Here is an 18,222-nt window from a genome sequence, read left to right as displayed (position 1 = left end):
AAATGTTTTGCTGATACAATTCAAGTGGCAGTGATATTCAATCTAGTAACACGATATATTTAATTAGCCCTATCATAGGCCAATCATCTTGACCAGGAACATACGTTTATAATTCTTAAAACGAAGAATAAACATGCGGTTTTATTAGTAACCCAAATTAAACCCATTTCAAATAACGTCCAAGCCACACAGCACGAACCTGCTTCGTCGGAGTTTGAGGGCGTACTGGAGTGAACTCGTTTCTTTGAGCCGCTGGTCGACTTCTTTTTGTCATTTTTCTTATTTTTCTTTCTCGGCCTGTCTTTGACCTCGAGTAACGGAAGCTGTCTATTGTCCTTCGTCTGGCTGGGCGAAAATACTACTGCAGGAACGTAATCTTTATTCTCTCCGAGTTCAGGGGGAGTGGTACCGACGGCTCCCTTCTCTCGTTCGCTTCGGTTTGTAGCCATGGTTCGAAGCCCCCTCCCCTTCTAAAGTTGAATTATCGATGCAATCACTCACTCACACCCGCGTTTTATTTCAACGAACAAGCTGCATTTGGATTGTTATCCCGTTCGTACAATAACCAGCGCATTGATAGTCTCTGTTGTTAAAATGTTGGGCTTTCTTCGACCGAAGTAGCCTAGGTTATCTCTGTGAGCTTGCTGCCAAAAGACGCGTCTCCATGGCAACACTACAAAACTTCTCCGACACTCACCCAAAGATACGCGCCGTGTGCTGCTGGGTAAAACTCTCTGCGGTAATTACGTTTTTAAACGGTAGCCTACCTCAGCTAAATACGTTAATGTTCAGCGAATCTTTGCCAAATCTACCAACAGTGCAACACTAGCGTGGCTTGCTCAGAAGCACTGTACTTGAGCCAAATTCTCTCTTGTTTAGCTGGGAAGCCAAGTCAACATTTATTTATGTGGACATTAGCCGACTATAATATAAAATTGCTTCTTTATTATTATGATTTTCTTTATTATTATTGTCATTATTTCTATTTTTATTAATTAATGTTTTATCGATTAATAAAGCTTGTTAGCGTAGCGTTGTAGCGTAGTGGTTAAGGCAAATGATTGGGTGATCGGTGGTTCTAATCTCGGTGTAGCCACGATAAAATCCGCACAGCCGTTGGACCCTTGAGCCAGGTCCTTAATCCTCCAGGCGAGGATTGTCTCCTGCTTAGTCTAATCAACTGTGCGTTGCTTTAGATAAGAGCATCTGCCAAATGTCAATAATCTAATGTAATGTTATTTATTTCTATGTATTATTTTTTCAGGACTATTATTATTAATCTGACATCTATTAGCTCATGTACCACTGTATTCGCTACAGTGTTTGTTTATATCTCATATGTTGCATTGTTGTTTAGCATCGTATTGTCTTTGTAGAGGTTTGCCAATGCATAGGTCTACACTGTGTAACGTCATGCCAACAAAGCACGTTTGAATTGAATTGATTTGGTGCTTCCAAAGTCAGTATCCTGAATATGAAATGAACTAGGCTACTATATTTAATTATGAATGATGAATTACAAACTGAGGAGCCCCTTACCCCCACCCTGTAATGTTTCTGTATTTGTTCTGTATGTTTTCATGTTTATTCTTGTTTATGATTCATTTCCCATAGTACCTGGTTTATGTTTTCCCATTACAGTTCTCTATTGTCCTCCCCTGTTATGTCTACGTCTGAATGTTTATCAGTCTAGTCACTCCCCTGTCTGCGTGCCCCACTATTCGGGTGGTTACGGTAGTTTTTCGGGGTTCAACGTTTTTTCTAAAACTCGCGATTCTTACTTCCTGCTTTTTCTTGATAGTTAAATGTTGTAAAGCACTATTCTTACTAACTACTACTAATCTAGGTTTTGTACAGTACTAATCCGATTAATACACTTACTGTCTGTCTAACTAACTAACTAACAATCACTTTTATTGGGTAGTTTAGAAATATTCACGAAACTAACTCACGAACGCTATCTCTTAGTATTTCTGCACTGTTCTATAACTCCGCCTCCCTATGCTATCCCTGATTACTCGTTTAATTTCAGCGAAGTGTTCGCACCTGTCTCTAACTATCACTACGTCTTCTAACTATGCAAATATCTACTCCCTAATCCGGAGCCGTATGTTTTGCATGTTTTGTTTCGTGCATCCAGTCCGCGTTTTCGTCTCCCTCCCGTTATTATGTTATTACCCTATTGTGTTTCCCCACCTGTTGTCCATTTGTTTAGCCCACCTTTTCCTCTGCCCCGCCTAGATTGTCACCTTCCCTCTTGTATTTAAACCTCAGTCTCAGTATGCTTCGTTGTCAGAATGTTGATCTTGATAAGTGCCGATTGTTTGTAAGCCTTGTTAGAGAGATTCTTCACCGACACCGACACCGACACCGACACCGACACCGACACCGACACCGACACCGACACCGACACCGCCCTGTGATTTTCTGGATTTTGACCTCTCGCTTGTTTTTTTCGACTATTCTTTTGCTTTTCGTTTTTGGCTGTGTTTTGGATCTCTTGGCTTGTGACTACTGACATTAAAACTACTCTTTTGGATTATCCTGTGGTCTGCGTCTGGGTTCCCTGGACCGTACATAACACACCCTCTCTGAAGTTTTCTGCTTTGGGCTGGCATTCTCCCTTTCAGTTGGGTAGCACTGCCGCCTCACAGCAAGGAGGTCCTGGGTTCGAATCCCGATCGGCCAGGGCTTCTCTGTGTGGAGTTTGCATGTTCTTCCCGTGTTTGCGTGAATTTCCTCCGGGTACTCCGGTTTCCTCCCACAGTCCGAAGACATGCAGGTTAGGCTGATTGGAGAGTCTAAATTGCCCGCGGGTATGAGTGTGTGAGTGAATGGTGTGTGTGCCCTGCGATGGACTGGCGACCTGTCCAGGGTGTATTCCTGCCTTTCGCCCAATGTATGGGTCATGGGTTTCACTGTCAACTTCTGGAAATTCCTGTATTTACCGCTCTAGACCTCTAGAGGGTGTGCCGGCTTAGCTCAGCAGGAGAAATTGCCTCTCGCATGTGGAATGGGTGTAATCATGGCCAGCTGTTTGGAGAGCTATTTAAGTCTCTTCTTGGCACTGCTCTGAGCTTTGGTGTCTCAGTTTCACACGTGCGCAGAGTCGGTATCGAGGTATTCAGGCAGACAGAGTTGTTTGAAGACTGAATTGCTTTTAGTTTTGAAAAGCATTCAGGTAGAAATTAGAAATAGAAAAGTTTAGGGACTTATTTTGTTTTCCTTTCGGTTGGTTAGTTCCTGAGAACCTTCCCTATTCCCTTCCCCTCTGTTTTGAGGAGCAGGTGGCAGAGTTTGGTGCTTAAGGTATAGCCCGTTCGAGACTGCCGGTAAAATCTTGTTTTGTTTTTCCTGACCTTTATAGTTTAGGTCAGATTTTCGGTTGGCGTATCGACGGGGAGTTTGGTTCCCTTTCTCCGTTCTTTTCTCACAAAACTCACCCACTTCTTTAGAGATTAATGCTAGTTTGCACTTTCAGTTTTTTTTCAGTGGGTAGTTCGCCAGGGAGTCTCTCCCGATTTCTGTTATTTTCCTTGCCTGTTTTAGTGGTTATCCAACTTATTGTTGCTAACTTTGTGATCCCTTCCTGGTCGCTCTTGGTCTCCCGCCCCTGCTCCCTTACGGTATGCTGGGATAGGCTCCAGCCCCCCTGCGACCCTGTTCAGGATAAGCGGGTTAGGATAATGAATGAATGAATAATTCATTATCCTAACCCGTTTATCCTGAACAGGGTCGCAGGGGGGCTGGAGCCTATCCCAGCATACATTGGGCTAGAGGCAGGAATACACCCTGGACAGGTCGCCAGTCCATTGCAGGGACTCTCCAATCAGCCTAACCTGCATGTCTTTGGACATGGTCTTTGGTCTTTGGACATCGGCCGACCGGGATTTGAACTCAGGACCTCCTTGCTGTGAGGCGGCAGTGCCACCCAGTGCACCACCCATGCTGCCATTATAATAATAATAATAATCATCATAATAATAATAATAATAATAATAATAATAATCATAACAATAATCATAACAATAATCATAACAATAATCATAATAATAATAATAAATAGTTATTATTATTATTATTATTATTATTATTACATACAGCATCTGAAGAGCAGGGCTGGTGTAAAACTGCTGGCAGATCGGCCACTCTGACCTCAGTGGCACAATGCTTGCCCCTGCATCACGGGATGTCTCTGATGAACAGGTGTGTCTAACAGGAATAGCAAAGTCCAGTTTCTTTCACACAGGTGCTTAGGTACACGGGGGACTTCATGAAACAACTTCACTGTATATTTTTCAGAAGTTAAGGAATTTTTAAAGATGGATTAAAAGGTAGACAGGGGAGAACAGAGATTTGGGATTAATTTAAAGACATTACATTACATTACATTTTGAATAGCAGTAAAGGAAAGTGAAACTAAACAATAGATTTAGCAGAAGCCATTACTGAGCTCAGAACAGACGGAGACAGAATGGCGTCTGGATCTTCTCTCCTGGAAGAGGAGCTCTCCTGTCCTGTGTGTTCTGCAATCTTCAGGGATCCTGTTGTCCTGAGTTGCAGTCACAGCTTCTGTAAGGCCTGTCTGCAGCAGTACTGGGATGAGAAGGGATCTCAGGAGTGCCCAGTTTGCAGGAGAAGATCTTCAAAGGAACATCCTCCCTTTAGCCTGTCTCTGAGGTATACGTGTGAGGCGTTCTTAAAGGAGAGAAGTCAGAGAGCTAAAGCAGGATCTGAAGTGCTCTGCAGTCTGCACAGTGAGAAACTCAAACTCTTCTGTTTGGAGGATCAAACACCCGTCTGCCTTGTCTGTCAAACTTCAAGAAAACATAGAAGTCATACAATGCTACCAGTCCAGGAGGCTTCAGAAGATTATAAGGTAGATGCTTGAGAACAGAATTGAAATGTTTATCTTTTTATTGACTTAATTAATATTATTCCGATGTTTAAAAAGTTTATATTTTTAGTGCTGTCATCTACTGAGACCTGTCCTGGAATGCTGTCCTGTCTCTCTCTGTCAATCATGTGACACAGAGTTATGAGCTCAAAGTGCAGTCAGGTCTGATAATTAAAAATCATGAAACAAATTCATATTCAAGATAATATTGTATATCTGACATATTGTTTCATGGTTTCAGTAGTTTGAGCTCCTAACTATGTGTCACATGACTGACAGAGAGAGACAGAAGGGAGGGGCAGGAGTGTGGAGACATTATCAGAGCTGTGTTAGGGAGCAGTGCCCAGCCTGGGACAATAGGGTTCATGCCTCAGATTATTGTGTCACTAGAGACAAAGGATACCGCACATTAAACTTCAGACATTTTCATTTGAAAACCTTTGTGTGAATTAGTGGTATAACTTTCTGTAGTCACACCTGTTTACAACGGTATGCAAAAATCTGGGAACTCCTGGTTTAAATGTCTGCGAGAATGAATCTCTGTGATTCAATGCAAACCTGAACTGTGAATGGTTGTTTAAACATGAGGCCTTTCTGCAAAATTTAAACAAGATTGCTTTTTATTTTCATGATCTACTTCTTATGCTTCAATGAGTCAGTTGAGTATAATTCCAGGGCTGAACGTTTTATTTGGAAGTGACTCCATGACTTATAAAGTATCTAACTGTAGTGGCTGTTCTGTCTGGTGTTAACAACCATGAACCTCTGAACAGTTGTCCAAAGATTTTGGGATGAAGATGGTTAATTTCCACCAAGAAGGAGAAGGCTACAAAAAACTCAATGCTATTTCAGAAATATTATTAGAAAATGGAAGATAAATGGAACAGTTAAAGTCAAGGCAAGGTCTGGAAGACCAAGGAATATTTCAAATAGAATGGCCAGAGACATGGTTAGAAATGTTCAGAAGAACCCCCATATTATTGCAAAAGAGCTGCAAAAAAGAGCCTCTTAGAGCAAACGCAGGTCAAGCTGTTTACCATTTACCATCACACACACACACACACCACACACATCACACACAAACCATAATGCAACAATTTCCACCTGCAAATGTTGATTAAATAATCGAAAGGAAGTCTGAAGTTGGCTGCATTTGGTCTGACTGACAAATGAAGCCGGTTTGGGTAGAACCTGTCACAGCACGTACATCATACCTCACACAACGTACTTTAAACAACAAAGACCTACATGGCAGAGTTGCCAGAAAGAAAAGCCTGAAGCCTTCTGGCACAATGTGCTTTTTGGCCAGCACCAAAGAAGGTATGTTTGGAGAAAAAAGGGTGAAGCCTTTGTAGAGGAGAACACCTTGCCAACTGTGAAGCATGGAGGTGGATCCTTTATGCTTTGGGGTTGTGTGGCAGCTGGGGGCACAGGAAATATTGTATGAGTGGAAGGAAGAATGGATTCCACCAAATATCAAAACATTTGAGAGGCTAATGTTCAAAGGTCAGTCCAGACATTGAAGTTGAAGAGAGGTTGGGTATTCCAGCAAGACAATGATTCAAAGCATATTTCAAAATCAACCATGAAGGACCTCCATGAAAGAGAGATGAAGGTTTTGGAATGGCCACCACAGTCCCCAGACTGTGGAGAGATCTCAAACATGCTGTACATGCAAGGAGGCCGAAGAATATTTCTGAGCTAGAGGTGTTCTGCCAGGAATAATGGGGAAAAATTCCAAAAGCGAGAATTAAAGACGCTTAGCTGGCTACAAGAAGCCTTTTCAGGCTGTTCCAGTTTCCCGAGGAGGGGTTATGAAGTACTAACTGACAGGGTTCCCAAACTGTGCACAGGGCCTTTTTCCTTTTTTTATTATTTTGTTATGTTTATGTTTAATGTTGTACCATTTAGAGGTCTGGGTTGCTTCTGTTCACTTAGATATTAATTAGAAAAAGGATTTTGCCAGGGGGGATCAAAACGTATGTACCTGACATGTCCTGTCATAGAGGCAGGGCACTGATATGTGTCTCAGTGAGCACACTGTTTTTACTCAAGCTGTGACCTGAGTCTCCATTCTGGCTCCCCTCTGTCTGAGCAGGGGCTCTTGTGCTGTCTGTGTAGGTATTGAAGTTTACTGTGGGTCTGTTTCCTCAGTAAAGTGGACTCTGTCATTTATTTCCAGGAGAAACTCAGGACTGCACTACCTCCACTGCAGAAGAAGCTAAAAGCCTTCAATGCAGTGAAACTAATATGTGATCAAACAGCAGAGCACATCAAGGTACTGTACTGAGGCCTTTAAATCACAGTGTTGAAAATGCAGCACTGGATTGTGCTGAAATGATGGTGAATGATGTTTATTCCAGGGCCAGGCCCAGCACACAGAGAGACAGATAAAGATGGAGTTTGAGAAACTTCAGCAGTTCCTAAAAGATGAAGAGGCAGCCAGGATCACTGCACTGAGGGAGGAAGAGACGCAGAAGAGTCAGATGATGAAGAAGAAGATTGAGAAGATGACAGAAGAGATATCATCCCTTTCAGAACAAATCAGAGCCTTAGAACAGGAGCTGGGAGCTGAAGACGTCTCATTCCTGCAGGTAAGACCTGTTCACTCTGCGTCTGTAGGACTCTATGCAAACTGCTGTTAATGCTCACACACATTAATTTATACAATATACTATTCTCATTAGCCCCCTTTCATGAAAACTTGCAAATATCATCAAATATCTTCAAAGTTTTATCAATGATGTGAATTATAGTATCCTTTTATCATCAACCTGCAACACCCACACTCTGTACACATGTATAACCATGTTAAAGCAGCTCATCACACACACTCTGTACACATGTATAACCATGTTAAAGCAGCTCATTTATTGTTCAATGTCATTGTCGGGGAAGCGAGGATTAAGTATAATGAGAATCCAGAGGTTCCAACAAACAATATCCTTGTTAAGATGTTCAGCTCTCTGAATACTGAACACAAGTGGTATTGTGTGCCAGAACCCTCACTTAACCTACATATAAAATATATTTTATGTGATTTAAAAAATATGATTATTATTAAGAATTACAAATATCAATGAAAAGGAAGGAATTGTTAAATCTGGGAAGTCGCAATCTCCATGTTCCATATAATAAAACCAAATGAAACCACGTTGGTTTCCTCTTTAATATGGAGCTGCATCTAGCAATGTAGATTTCAACTGTCCAGTGTCAACAGTCATGCTAAATATAGACACTCAGTGAATGATTTGAATTGAATGTTACAGATTGCATTCAAAAGGATATTCTGGCAGGGCCCTGCCCTGGTTTTGGTGTCTCTTCAGAGACTGCAGGAGGTCAGCAGGTCAGGCCCAAAGACTGCAGGCCTGGATTAGGGTATCAGTGTGGCTCTGATGTCAGAGGACATCAGCATTCTTACAAGCAATCTAATATTGATAATATTGCCCCATCCAAATACCCTGTTCCTCTCTCTAAGGCCTGAATCTGAACACAACATATCTTACATCATATCTAAAGCATGTTCAGTAGTCTGCAATCAGATATGTGGTTTCTAACACAGTATTAATGGACTGAGTATGGACTATAGTGAGAATAATTCACTTTCCTTATTTCAGAGCTACAAGGACACACAAATCAGGTAAGCAAACTCCATCCTCTCTCATCAGGTTAAATATGAAAAGTAGTTTATTTGCTCTGTTGTGTTCTATCAGTGAGGTACTGTGGAGTGTGTTTAAAATGCCTCTCTCTGTAATAATTACTACAGTTTAGTAATGACTACATATGATTGGAATTTTTTGAAATATTAAAGTAATTAAATGAATATTTCGCTCTAATAAAATGACCCCCCATGCTCCTGTGAGTCCCTCAGTGCAGTCGGGCTGTGAGTGTGTGTCTCTCAGTGGGGCTGTGAGTGTGTGTCTCTCAGTGGGGCTGTGAGTGTGTGTCTCTCCGTGGGGCTGTGAGTGTGTGTCTCTCAGTGGGGCTGTGAGTGTGTGTCTCTCAGTGGGGCTGTGAGTGTGTGTCTTTCAGTGGGGCTGTGAGTGTGTGTCTCTCAGTGGGGCTGTGTGTGTGTCTCTCAGTGGGGCTGTGAGTGTGTGTCTCTCAGTGGTGCTGTGAGTGTGTGTCTCTCAGTGGGGCTGTGAGTGTGTGTCTCTCAGTGGGGCTGTGAGTGTGTGTCTCTCCGTGGGGCTGTGAGTGTGTGTCTCTCAGTGGGGCTGTGAGTGTATGTCTCTCAGTGGGGCTGTGAGTGTGTGTCTCTCAGTGGGGCTGTGAGTGTGTGTTTCTCAGTGGGGCTGTGAGTGTGTGTTTCTCAGTGGTGCTGTGAGTGTGTGTCTCTCAGTGGGGCTGTGAGTGTGTGTCTCTCAGTGGGGCTGTGAGTGTGTGTCTCTCCGTGGGGCTGTGAGTGTGTGTCTCTCAGTGGGGCTGTGAGTGTATGTCTCTCAGTGGGGCTGTGAGTGTGTGTCTCTCAGTGGGGCTGTGAGTGTGTGTTTCTCAGTGGGGCTGTGAGTGTGTGTTTCTCAGTGGGGCTGTGAGTGTGTGTTTCTCAGTGGGGCTGTGAGTGTGTGTTTCTCAGTGGCGCTGTGAGTGTGTGTTTCTCAGTGGGGCTGTGAGTGTGTCTCTCTCAGTGGGGCTGTGAGTGTGTGTCTCTCAGTGGGGCTGTGAGTGTGTGTCTCTCAGTGGGGCTGTGAGTGTGTGTCTCTCAGTGGGGCTGTGAGTATGTGTCTCTCAGTGGAGCTGTGAGTGTGTGTCTCTCAGCGGGGCTGTGTGGCAGAACCCTGAGAGGGATGGAGCCATTGTCTTACAGAATGAAGATCTGATGTTGCTGCTGATAATCTTCTATGGTAATGAAGCCACGCCCACAGCACAAGTGACTCCTGAATATTATTGCAGAGCCCAGTGCACACTGGGGGATCCAGAGAAGGTCTCAGGAGCGCTGATTGATGTGGCCAAGCACCTGGGCAATCTGAAGTACAGAGTGTGGGAGAAGATGCTGGGGACTGTTCAATACAGTGAGTACTGGGGGCAGGGAGCTCCACATTGTCACTGTACAGGGGAATCTTCAGTATCCTTTCCACAAGCTGATGAAGCCAGTCAGAGTCATATTGGTCCTGTCTGTGTAAGAGCCCTGGAGTGAAGAGACTGAGCACCAGTCCATAATCTCACTGATGCTCATAATGAAATGCTGCTTTAAGAGTGATACTGTATTTAAGGGGAAGGACAGGACAGGACAAACACTGACAGGCTTTTCTCCCTCTTACAGGGATTATACAATGTGTGATTTATGAAATATTATCCTTTAGTTCTGGTGCATCTCTCACACATGTATCTGAGGCTATAATGTTGTTCTTGTGAAACCCAGTTTATATCATTAGGAGCCCATTGTGCCTGACGGTTTCCCTTTGTGCAGATCAGTGCTGACGTCTCATTCTCTGTCCCTTCAGCTCCTGTGACTCTGGACCCAAACACAGCACATCCTGAACTCTCACTGTCTGAGGATCTGACCAGTGTGAGATGCAGTGATGAGAGACAGCTGGTTCCTGGTAATCCAGAGAGATTTGATGGGTGGGGTTGTGTGCTGGGCTCTGAGGGATTCAGCTCAGGGAGACACTGCTGGGATGTAGCAGTGGGGGATAATGAGTACTGGGTGGTGGGTGTGGTTAAAGAGTCCTTCAGCAGGAAAGGGGATGTGTATGCGAGCCCAGCAGAAGGAGTGTGGTGTGTAGTGCAGTACACCAGTGGGAAATACACAGCCATGACCTCCCTATGTAGAGACCTCACTGTGAAGAGGAAACTCCAGAGGGTCAGAGTGAAGCTGGACTGGGACAGGGGGGAGGTGTCATTCTCTGACCCCCGTAACAACACTCCTCTCTACACTTTTAAACACTCCTTCACTGAGAAACTGTTTCCATTCTTTAAATCATCTACTCACATGATGCAGATCTGTCCACTGATGGTGTCTGTGAGTGTAAAATAGAACCATGGGATTGTGCTGAAATAACAGGGCTGTATTTCATCACATTGTATTTCATTGGACATGTTTAATATGCAATTTGTCAGAAACAAACAGCACATCTAACACAAAATATTGTTTATTCTTTGAAATGTTAATGCAAACATACTATAGTGTGTAAAATGTCTAATTTCTTTGATATAACCTCACTCATTGCTGAGTAATTCCTGTGTTAAATGGTGGTATTGTAAGTGTGATGATGTGTGGTGTGTGTTATGAGTTGAGTGTAATAAATACACCAGTGGAATCACTCTGGAGTGCTGCTCTTTTCCTGACCCGTCACCAGTGTGTCTCCCAGGTGTGTGATGAGCTAAGTCTCTCTCTCCAGTGCAGTATGAACGCAGGCAGAGAGAAATACGCCCCTCATACGCTGGGTTTGGGTTCATTCCACACACACTTGAGCTGATCTGAGATCAGTTGTGAAACACAGATATGCTAGTTTAGGGTCTATTTTAGTCTATTTATACTTCAGATGTGATTAATAGCTACATGCACCAGAATAAACAAATCGTCGACGTTATTGAAAAACAGCAGGTTTACACGCTAATGTGTTAAATAGTTATTACACATGCGGTTTGGGGTCGGGGTGGGTCTTGTGTCAGCGGGTGAGGTGGGTTTGTGGAACTAATGTGCTGTGTGTGAGGGTTGCAGGTGGGAACGGTATTGCGTGACTCGGGGGTGGGTCTTGAACATCAGACCCGTGCAGGACTCTGCCCTGTCCTTCTGAGTCCCTTTAGAATTCTGTCAAAGTACCTGCATCCAATTTATACAATCAATGCTACAAATGAGTCAGGAGTCAGGATGGCTGAGTGACCCTTACTGAACAGGGTCATAGGCCTCTGGTCATTGAGACCACACTGTGATGAACAACCACATTACAATAGAAAAGGGGTTATAGCCTTCTTTGTGATTGTCATGACAGTGTGTGTTGGGCAAGCTATGGAAACGTACCTTGCTTTGAACTTCCGTGATTAGCCTCATCTCTGCAGAGTGTGTGTTTGTTCAGTACGTGCTTGTGTGTGTACCTGTACTGAACCACTGGGTGGCGCCATTTACTGTCCTGACATTTCCATCCTGAACAAGGCGCCAGCTTTTGTTTCACCAATTGATATTGTCGCTCTCTAGTGATATTTTTGCTCAAAAAGCCTATTTTCTTATTGGGCGCCATTCATGTTTGACAGCAAATAAAAAATATTTCCGCTCATAAGCTGATGTTCAATCTCTGCTACATTTTTTTATTATTTATTTCCATTATTTTTTCGGAGGTCAGATTTTTTCCCCACAGACAAACATATAGATATAGATTTTTATTTCCTAAGAGATCCTCGTTTGCCAACTGCACAAGCGCGTATCATTGGTCCATCCACCATTACACGTCATTTACTCTGCGTCTCATTCGTTGACTAGACCACGGTTTGACGGGGGATCTAGTAAGTGTCAGACTAAAGCAATTCTGTATTAAAATTTATGTCAATTCAGTACACGCATTTTAATATCTAAATTCGTTGCATCTATATATATATATTTTCAGGTTCTTAATCCAGCAGAAGTAGTCATTTCTTATCTTACCCTTTTTGTGTTTCCTCTGCAGAGAGACACTTCTGTGTTTGTAGAACTTTTGAGTTTCATGACGTTATGATCGTATGGGCATGACACGCGGTGGCCTGTGTGTTGCCATGGAGATTGAGGTCACTGGTGGGAGGAGCTATACTCCATAGACATCTCCAGCAAAGACACACGTCCCCCTCCCCGACACACACGTATATACATCACATCACACCACACCACACCACACCACACCACACCCACATCACAGGCATTTGGCTGACGCTCTTATCCAGAGCGACGTACAGTTGATTAGACTAGGCAGGAGACAATCCTCCCCTGGACAAATGCATGGTTAAGGGCCTTGCTCAAGGGCCCAACGGCTGTGCGGATCTTATTGTGGCTACACCGGGGATCGAACCAGCGACCTTGCGGGTCCCAGTCATGGACCTTAACTCCTACGCTACAGGCTGCCCTATACACTCATTGAGCACTTTATTAGGAACACTGTACTAATTATATAATCTGCTCCTTGATATTATTCTCATTATTGCATGGCGTGCTCTCATATATTAATGGTCAATATTTGCTCCATAATTTTTATAATTTTTATTCATTATTCTTTCAGAGGTCCAATTTTGTTTCCCCAAGCATACAGACAAGAAATGCTCTGATGTAAAATCTATTGCGCCCTCGTTTGGCAACTGCCCAAGTGCTTTTTTATTGGTCCATCCGCCGTGGTACGTGATTTACTCTGCGTCTTCTTCATTGTGTGACCAAGGACCAATATTATACTCATGTGTGTATAAATATATGTAAATATTTATGAGTATGTGACCAATATTATTATGATTATTATTATTCAATACGATCATCTAAAAGCATTATTTTCAATACATGTGCATATCGGATCATGTTTTTAGAACACAACTTAAAGAACAGGGCTGGTGTTAAACAGCTGGCAGATCAGCCACTCTGACATCAGTGGCACAATGCTGCCCCCTGCAGGAAGTGATGTCACTGATAAACAGGTGTGTCAAACAGGTGTATCAAACAGGAAGAGGAAAGTACAATTTCTCACACACAGACGCTTTAGTTACACAGGGGACCTTATGAAACGATTTCACTGTATATTCAGAAGTTAAGGAGTTTTTAATGATAATGTCTGAGGATTAAAAAGTAGACAGGGGAGAGCAGAGATTTGGGATTCATTTCAAGACATTTCATTTTTAACAGCAGTTAAGGAAAGTGAAACTAAACAACAGATTTAGCAGAAGCCATTACTGGGCTCAGAACAATCGGAGACAGAATGGCATCTGAATCTTCTCTCCTGGAAGAGGACCTCTCTTGTCCTGTGTGCTCTGAAATCTTCAGGGATCCTGTTCTCCTGAGTTGCAGCAGTACTGGGATCAGAAGGGATCTCAGGAGTGCCCAGTTTGCAGGAGAAGATCTTCGAAGGAACTTCTTCCAATTAATCTTGCTCTGAAGAATATCTGTGAGGCGTTCTTAAAGGAGAGAAGTCAGAGAGCTGAAGCAGGTTCTGAAGTGCTCTGCAGTCTGCACAGTGAGAAACTCAAACTCTTCTGTTTGGAGGATCAAACACCCGTCTGCCTTGTCTGTCAAACTTCAGAAAAACATGAAAACCACAAACTGCGACCAGTTCACGAGGCTGCAGAAAAGTATAAGGTTTGAGAACAGAATTGAAATGTTCCTTTATTTTATTCACTTAATTTATATTTCCTGAATTTCATCTGATAATTATTGGTGATTAGATTTGTTCCGATGTTTACAAAGTCGGGTTTTTTAATGCTGTCTTCTACTGAGACCTTGGAGAATGCTCTCTGCATGACAGAAGACGTGAAAAAATGTGTCAAATACAGTCATATTTTGATTCTTCATTTAAAAAAATGATTTTGAACTGACAGAGAGAGACAGGAGGGAGGGGCAGGAGTGTGGAGACATTCTCAGAGCTGTGTTAGGGAGCAGTGCCCAGCATGGGTCAGTAGGGGTCAAAGCTCATGCATCAGATTATTGAGCTGTATCCTTTGTCTATAGTGACTTGGGACATTTTCACTTTTGTGAATTTCAGAAAAAAATAGAATGTGTAAGGTTTTCTAACTATCTGCAGTCTCACCTGCTTACCTGACATGTCCTGTCATAGAGGCAGGGCACTGATATGTGTCTCAGTGAGCATACTGTTTTTACACAAGCTGTGTGACCTGAGTCTCCATTCTGGCTCCCCTCTGTCTGAGCAGGGGCTCTTGTGCTATCTGTGTTGGTATTGAAGTTTACTGTGGGTCTGTTTCCTCAGTAAAGTGTGGGCTCTGTCATTTCTTTCCAGGAGAAACTCAGGACTGCACTGGCTCCACTGCAGGAGAAGCTAGAAGCCTTTAATGCAGTGAAACTAACCTGTGATCAAACAGCAGAGCACATCAAGGTACTGAACTGAGGCCTTTAAATCACAGTGTTGAAAATGCAGCACTGGATTGTGCTGAAATGATGGTGAAAAATGTTTATTCCAGAGCCAGGCCCAGCACACAGAGAGGCAGATAAAGATGGAGTTTGAGAAACTTCAGCAGTTCCTAAAGGATGAAGAGGCAGCCAGGATCACTGCACTGAGGGAGGAAGAGGAGCAGAAGAGTCAGATGATGAAGGAGAAGATTGAGAAGATGACAGAAGAGATATCATCCCTTTCAGAACAAATCAGAGCCATAGAACAGGAGCTGGGAGCTGAAGACGTCTCATTCCTGCAGGTAAGACCTGTTCTCTCTGTGTCTGTAGGACTCTATACAAACTGCTGTTAATGCTCGCAAACATTCATTGTTACAGTATTCTCTAAAGCACCTTTTCTTGTTAACTTGCAAATGTCATCAAATCTCTTCAAAGCTTTATCAAACCAGACAATTATAGTCTCCTTTTCATCATCAACCTGCTACACCCACTCTGTACACATGTATAACCATGTTAAAGCAGCATATTTATTTTTCTGTGTCATATCTAAAGCATGTTCAGTAGCATACAGGCAGATATGTGGTTTCTAACAAAGTATTAATGGACTGAGTATGGACTACAGTGAGAATAATTCACTCTCCTTATTTCAGAGCTACAAGGACACACAAAACAGGTAAGCAAACTCCATCCTCTCTCATCAGGTTAAATATGAAAAGTAGTTTATTTGCTCTGTTGTGTTCTATCAGTGAGGTACTGTGGAATGTGTTTGAAATGCCTCTCTCTGCAGTAATTACTGCAGCTTTACTAATGACTACATATGAAGGGAACATTTTAAAATATTCACGTATTTTAATTAATATTTCTCTGTAAAATAAATTATATAATATATATAATTATATTATGCACACTTACACACTCACAGCCTGACCCCGCCCTCAGTGCGGTCAGGCTGTGTGTGTGTGTCTCTCAGTGGGGCTGTGAGTGTGTGTCTCTCAGTGGGGCTGTGAGTGTGTGTCTCTCAGTGGGGCTGTGAGTGTGTGTCTCTCAGTGGAGCTGTGAGTGTGTGTCTCTCAGTGGGGCTGTGAGTGTGTGTCTCTCAGTGGGGCTGTGAGTGTGTGTCTCTCAGTGGGGCTGTGAGTGTGTGTCTCTCAGTGGGGCTGTGAGTGTGTGTTTCTCGAGTGTGTGTCTCTCAGTGGGGCTGTGAGTGTGTGTCTCTCAGTGGGGCTGTGAGTGTGTGTCTCTCAGTGGGGCTGTGAGTGTGTGTCTCTCAGTGGGGCTGTGAGTGTGTGTCTCTCAGTGGGGCTGTGAGTGTGTGTCTCTCAGTGGGGCTGTGAGTGTGTGTTTCTCAGTGGGGCTGTGAGTGTGTGTCTCTCAGTGGGGCTGTGAGTGTGTCTCTCTCAGTGGGGTGGGGCTGTGAGTGTGTGTCTCAGTGGGGCTGTGAGTGTGTGTCTCTCAGTGGGGTCAGGCTGTGAGTGTGTGTCTCTCAGTGGGGCTGTGAGTGTGTGTCTCTCAGTGGGGCTGTGAGTGTGTGTCTCTCAGTGGGGTCAGGCTGTGAGTGTGTGTCTCTCAGTGGGGCTGTGAGTGTGTGTTTCTCAGTGGCGCTGTGAGTGTGTGTCTCTCAGTGGGGCTGTGAGTGTGTGTCTCTCAGTGGGGCTGTGAGTGTGTGTTTCTCAGTGGGGCTGTGAGCGTGTGTCTCTCAGTGGGGCTGTGAGTGTGTGTCTCTCAGTGGGGCTGTGAGTGTGTGTCTCTCAGTGGGGCTGTGAGTGTGTGTCTCAGTGGGGCTGTGTGGCAGAATGCTGGGAGGGATGGAGCCATTTTCTTAGAGAATGCTGATAATCTTCTATTGTAATGAAGCCACGCCCACAGCACAAGTGACTCCTGAATATTATTACAGAGCCCAGTGCATACTGGGAGATCCAGAGAAGGTCTCAGGAGCGCTGATTCATGTGGCCAAGCATCTGGGCAATCTGAAGTACAGAGTGTGGGAGAAGATGCTGGGGACTGTTCAGTACAGTGAGTACTGGGGGCAGGGAGCTCCACATTGTTACTGTACAGGGGGAATCTTCAGCATCCTTTCCACAAGCTGATGAAGCCAGTCAGAGTCATATTGGTCCTGTCTGTGTAAGAGCCCTGGGGTGAAGAGACTGAGCACCAGTCCTTTATCTCACTGATGCTCATAATAAAATTCTGCTTTAAGAGTGATACTGTATTTAAGGGGAAGGACAGGAGCTACACAAACACTGACAGGCTTTGCTCCCTCTTACAGGGATTATACAATGTGTGACTTTTGAAATATTATCTTTTAGTTGTGATGCATCTCTCACACATGTATCTGAGACTATAATGTTGTTCTTGTGAAACCCAGTTTATATCATTAGGAGCCCATTGTGTCTCACGGTTTCCCTTTGTGCAGATCAGTGCTGACGTCTCATTCTCTGTCCCTTCAGCTCCTGTGACTCTGGACCCAAACACAGCACATCCACTCCTCTCACTGTCTGAGGACCTGACCAGTGTGAGATACAGTAATGAGAGACAGCAGGTTCCTGGTAATCCAGAGAGATTTGATGGGTGGTGCTGGGTGCTGGGCTCTGAGGGATTCAGCTCAGGGAGACACTGCTGGGATGTAGAAGTTGGGGGTGGGGGCTGGGAGGTGGGCGTGGCTAAAGAGTCCTTCAGCAGGAAAGGGGATGTGGATCCAAGCCCAGCAGTAGGAGTGTGGGGTATTGAGCAGTACAGAAGGGAATACAGAGCCCTGACCTCCCCACCTACACGCCTCACTGTGCAGAGCAAACTCCAGAGGGTCAGAGTGCAGCTGGACTGGGACAGGGGGGAGGTGTCATTCTCTGACCCCCGTAACAACACTCCTCTCTACACTTTTAAACACTCCTTCACTGAGAGACTGTTTCCATTCTTTAGTACTCTGGGAACTGTGCAGATCTGTCCACTGAAGGTGTCTGTGAGTATAAAATAGCACTGAGGGATTGTGGGTAAACATCAGCTGAAATAACAGGGCTGTATTTCGTCACTTCTGAGCAGGTTCATAAAAATATTAGCAAAATTCTCTATTATTTCAAAAGTAAATGAAAACATTCCATAGTGTTTCATGAGATTTTATTTTTTGGTATAATCTCACAATGTTAATGCTGAGTAATTCCTGTGTTAAAAGGTGGTATTGTAAGTACACTAGTACACTGGTGTGTGTGTGTGTGTGTGTCTGTGTGTGTGTGTGTGTATCTGTGTGTGTGTGCGTCTGTGTGTGTGTGTGTGTGAGTGTGTCTGAGTGTGTGTGTGTGTCTCTGTGTGTGTGTGAGTGTGT

General features: G+C 43.9%; 1 protein-coding gene across 1 annotated transcript; it reads left to right on the top strand.

The window, feature by feature from the left end:
* The first annotated feature begins 4,471 nt into the window (after window positions 1–4,471).
* LOC133133973 (E3 ubiquitin-protein ligase TRIM35-like) lies at window positions 4,472–17,939 on the top strand. The gene is made up of 7 exons (XM_061250296.1): window positions 4,472–4,879; window positions 7,080–7,175; window positions 7,261–7,491; window positions 8,515–8,537; window positions 9,791–9,909; window positions 10,342–10,596; window positions 17,612–17,939. The coding sequence occupies exons 1-7, from the start codon at window positions 4,475–4,477 to the stop codon at window positions 17,875–17,877; spliced, it is 1,395 nt and encodes a 464-aa protein (XP_061106280.1). The 5' UTR covers window positions 4,472–4,474; the 3' UTR covers window positions 17,878–17,939.
* Window positions 17,940–18,222: the final 283 nt, after the last annotated feature.

The sequence above is a fragment of the Conger conger genome, chromosome 7 (genome assembly GCF_963514075.1).
Source record: "Conger conger chromosome 7, fConCon1.1, whole genome shotgun sequence".
Classification (NCBI taxonomy): Eukaryota; Metazoa; Chordata; class Actinopteri; order Anguilliformes; family Congridae; genus Conger; species Conger conger.
This window is presented reverse-complemented; position numbering and strand designations above follow the sequence as displayed.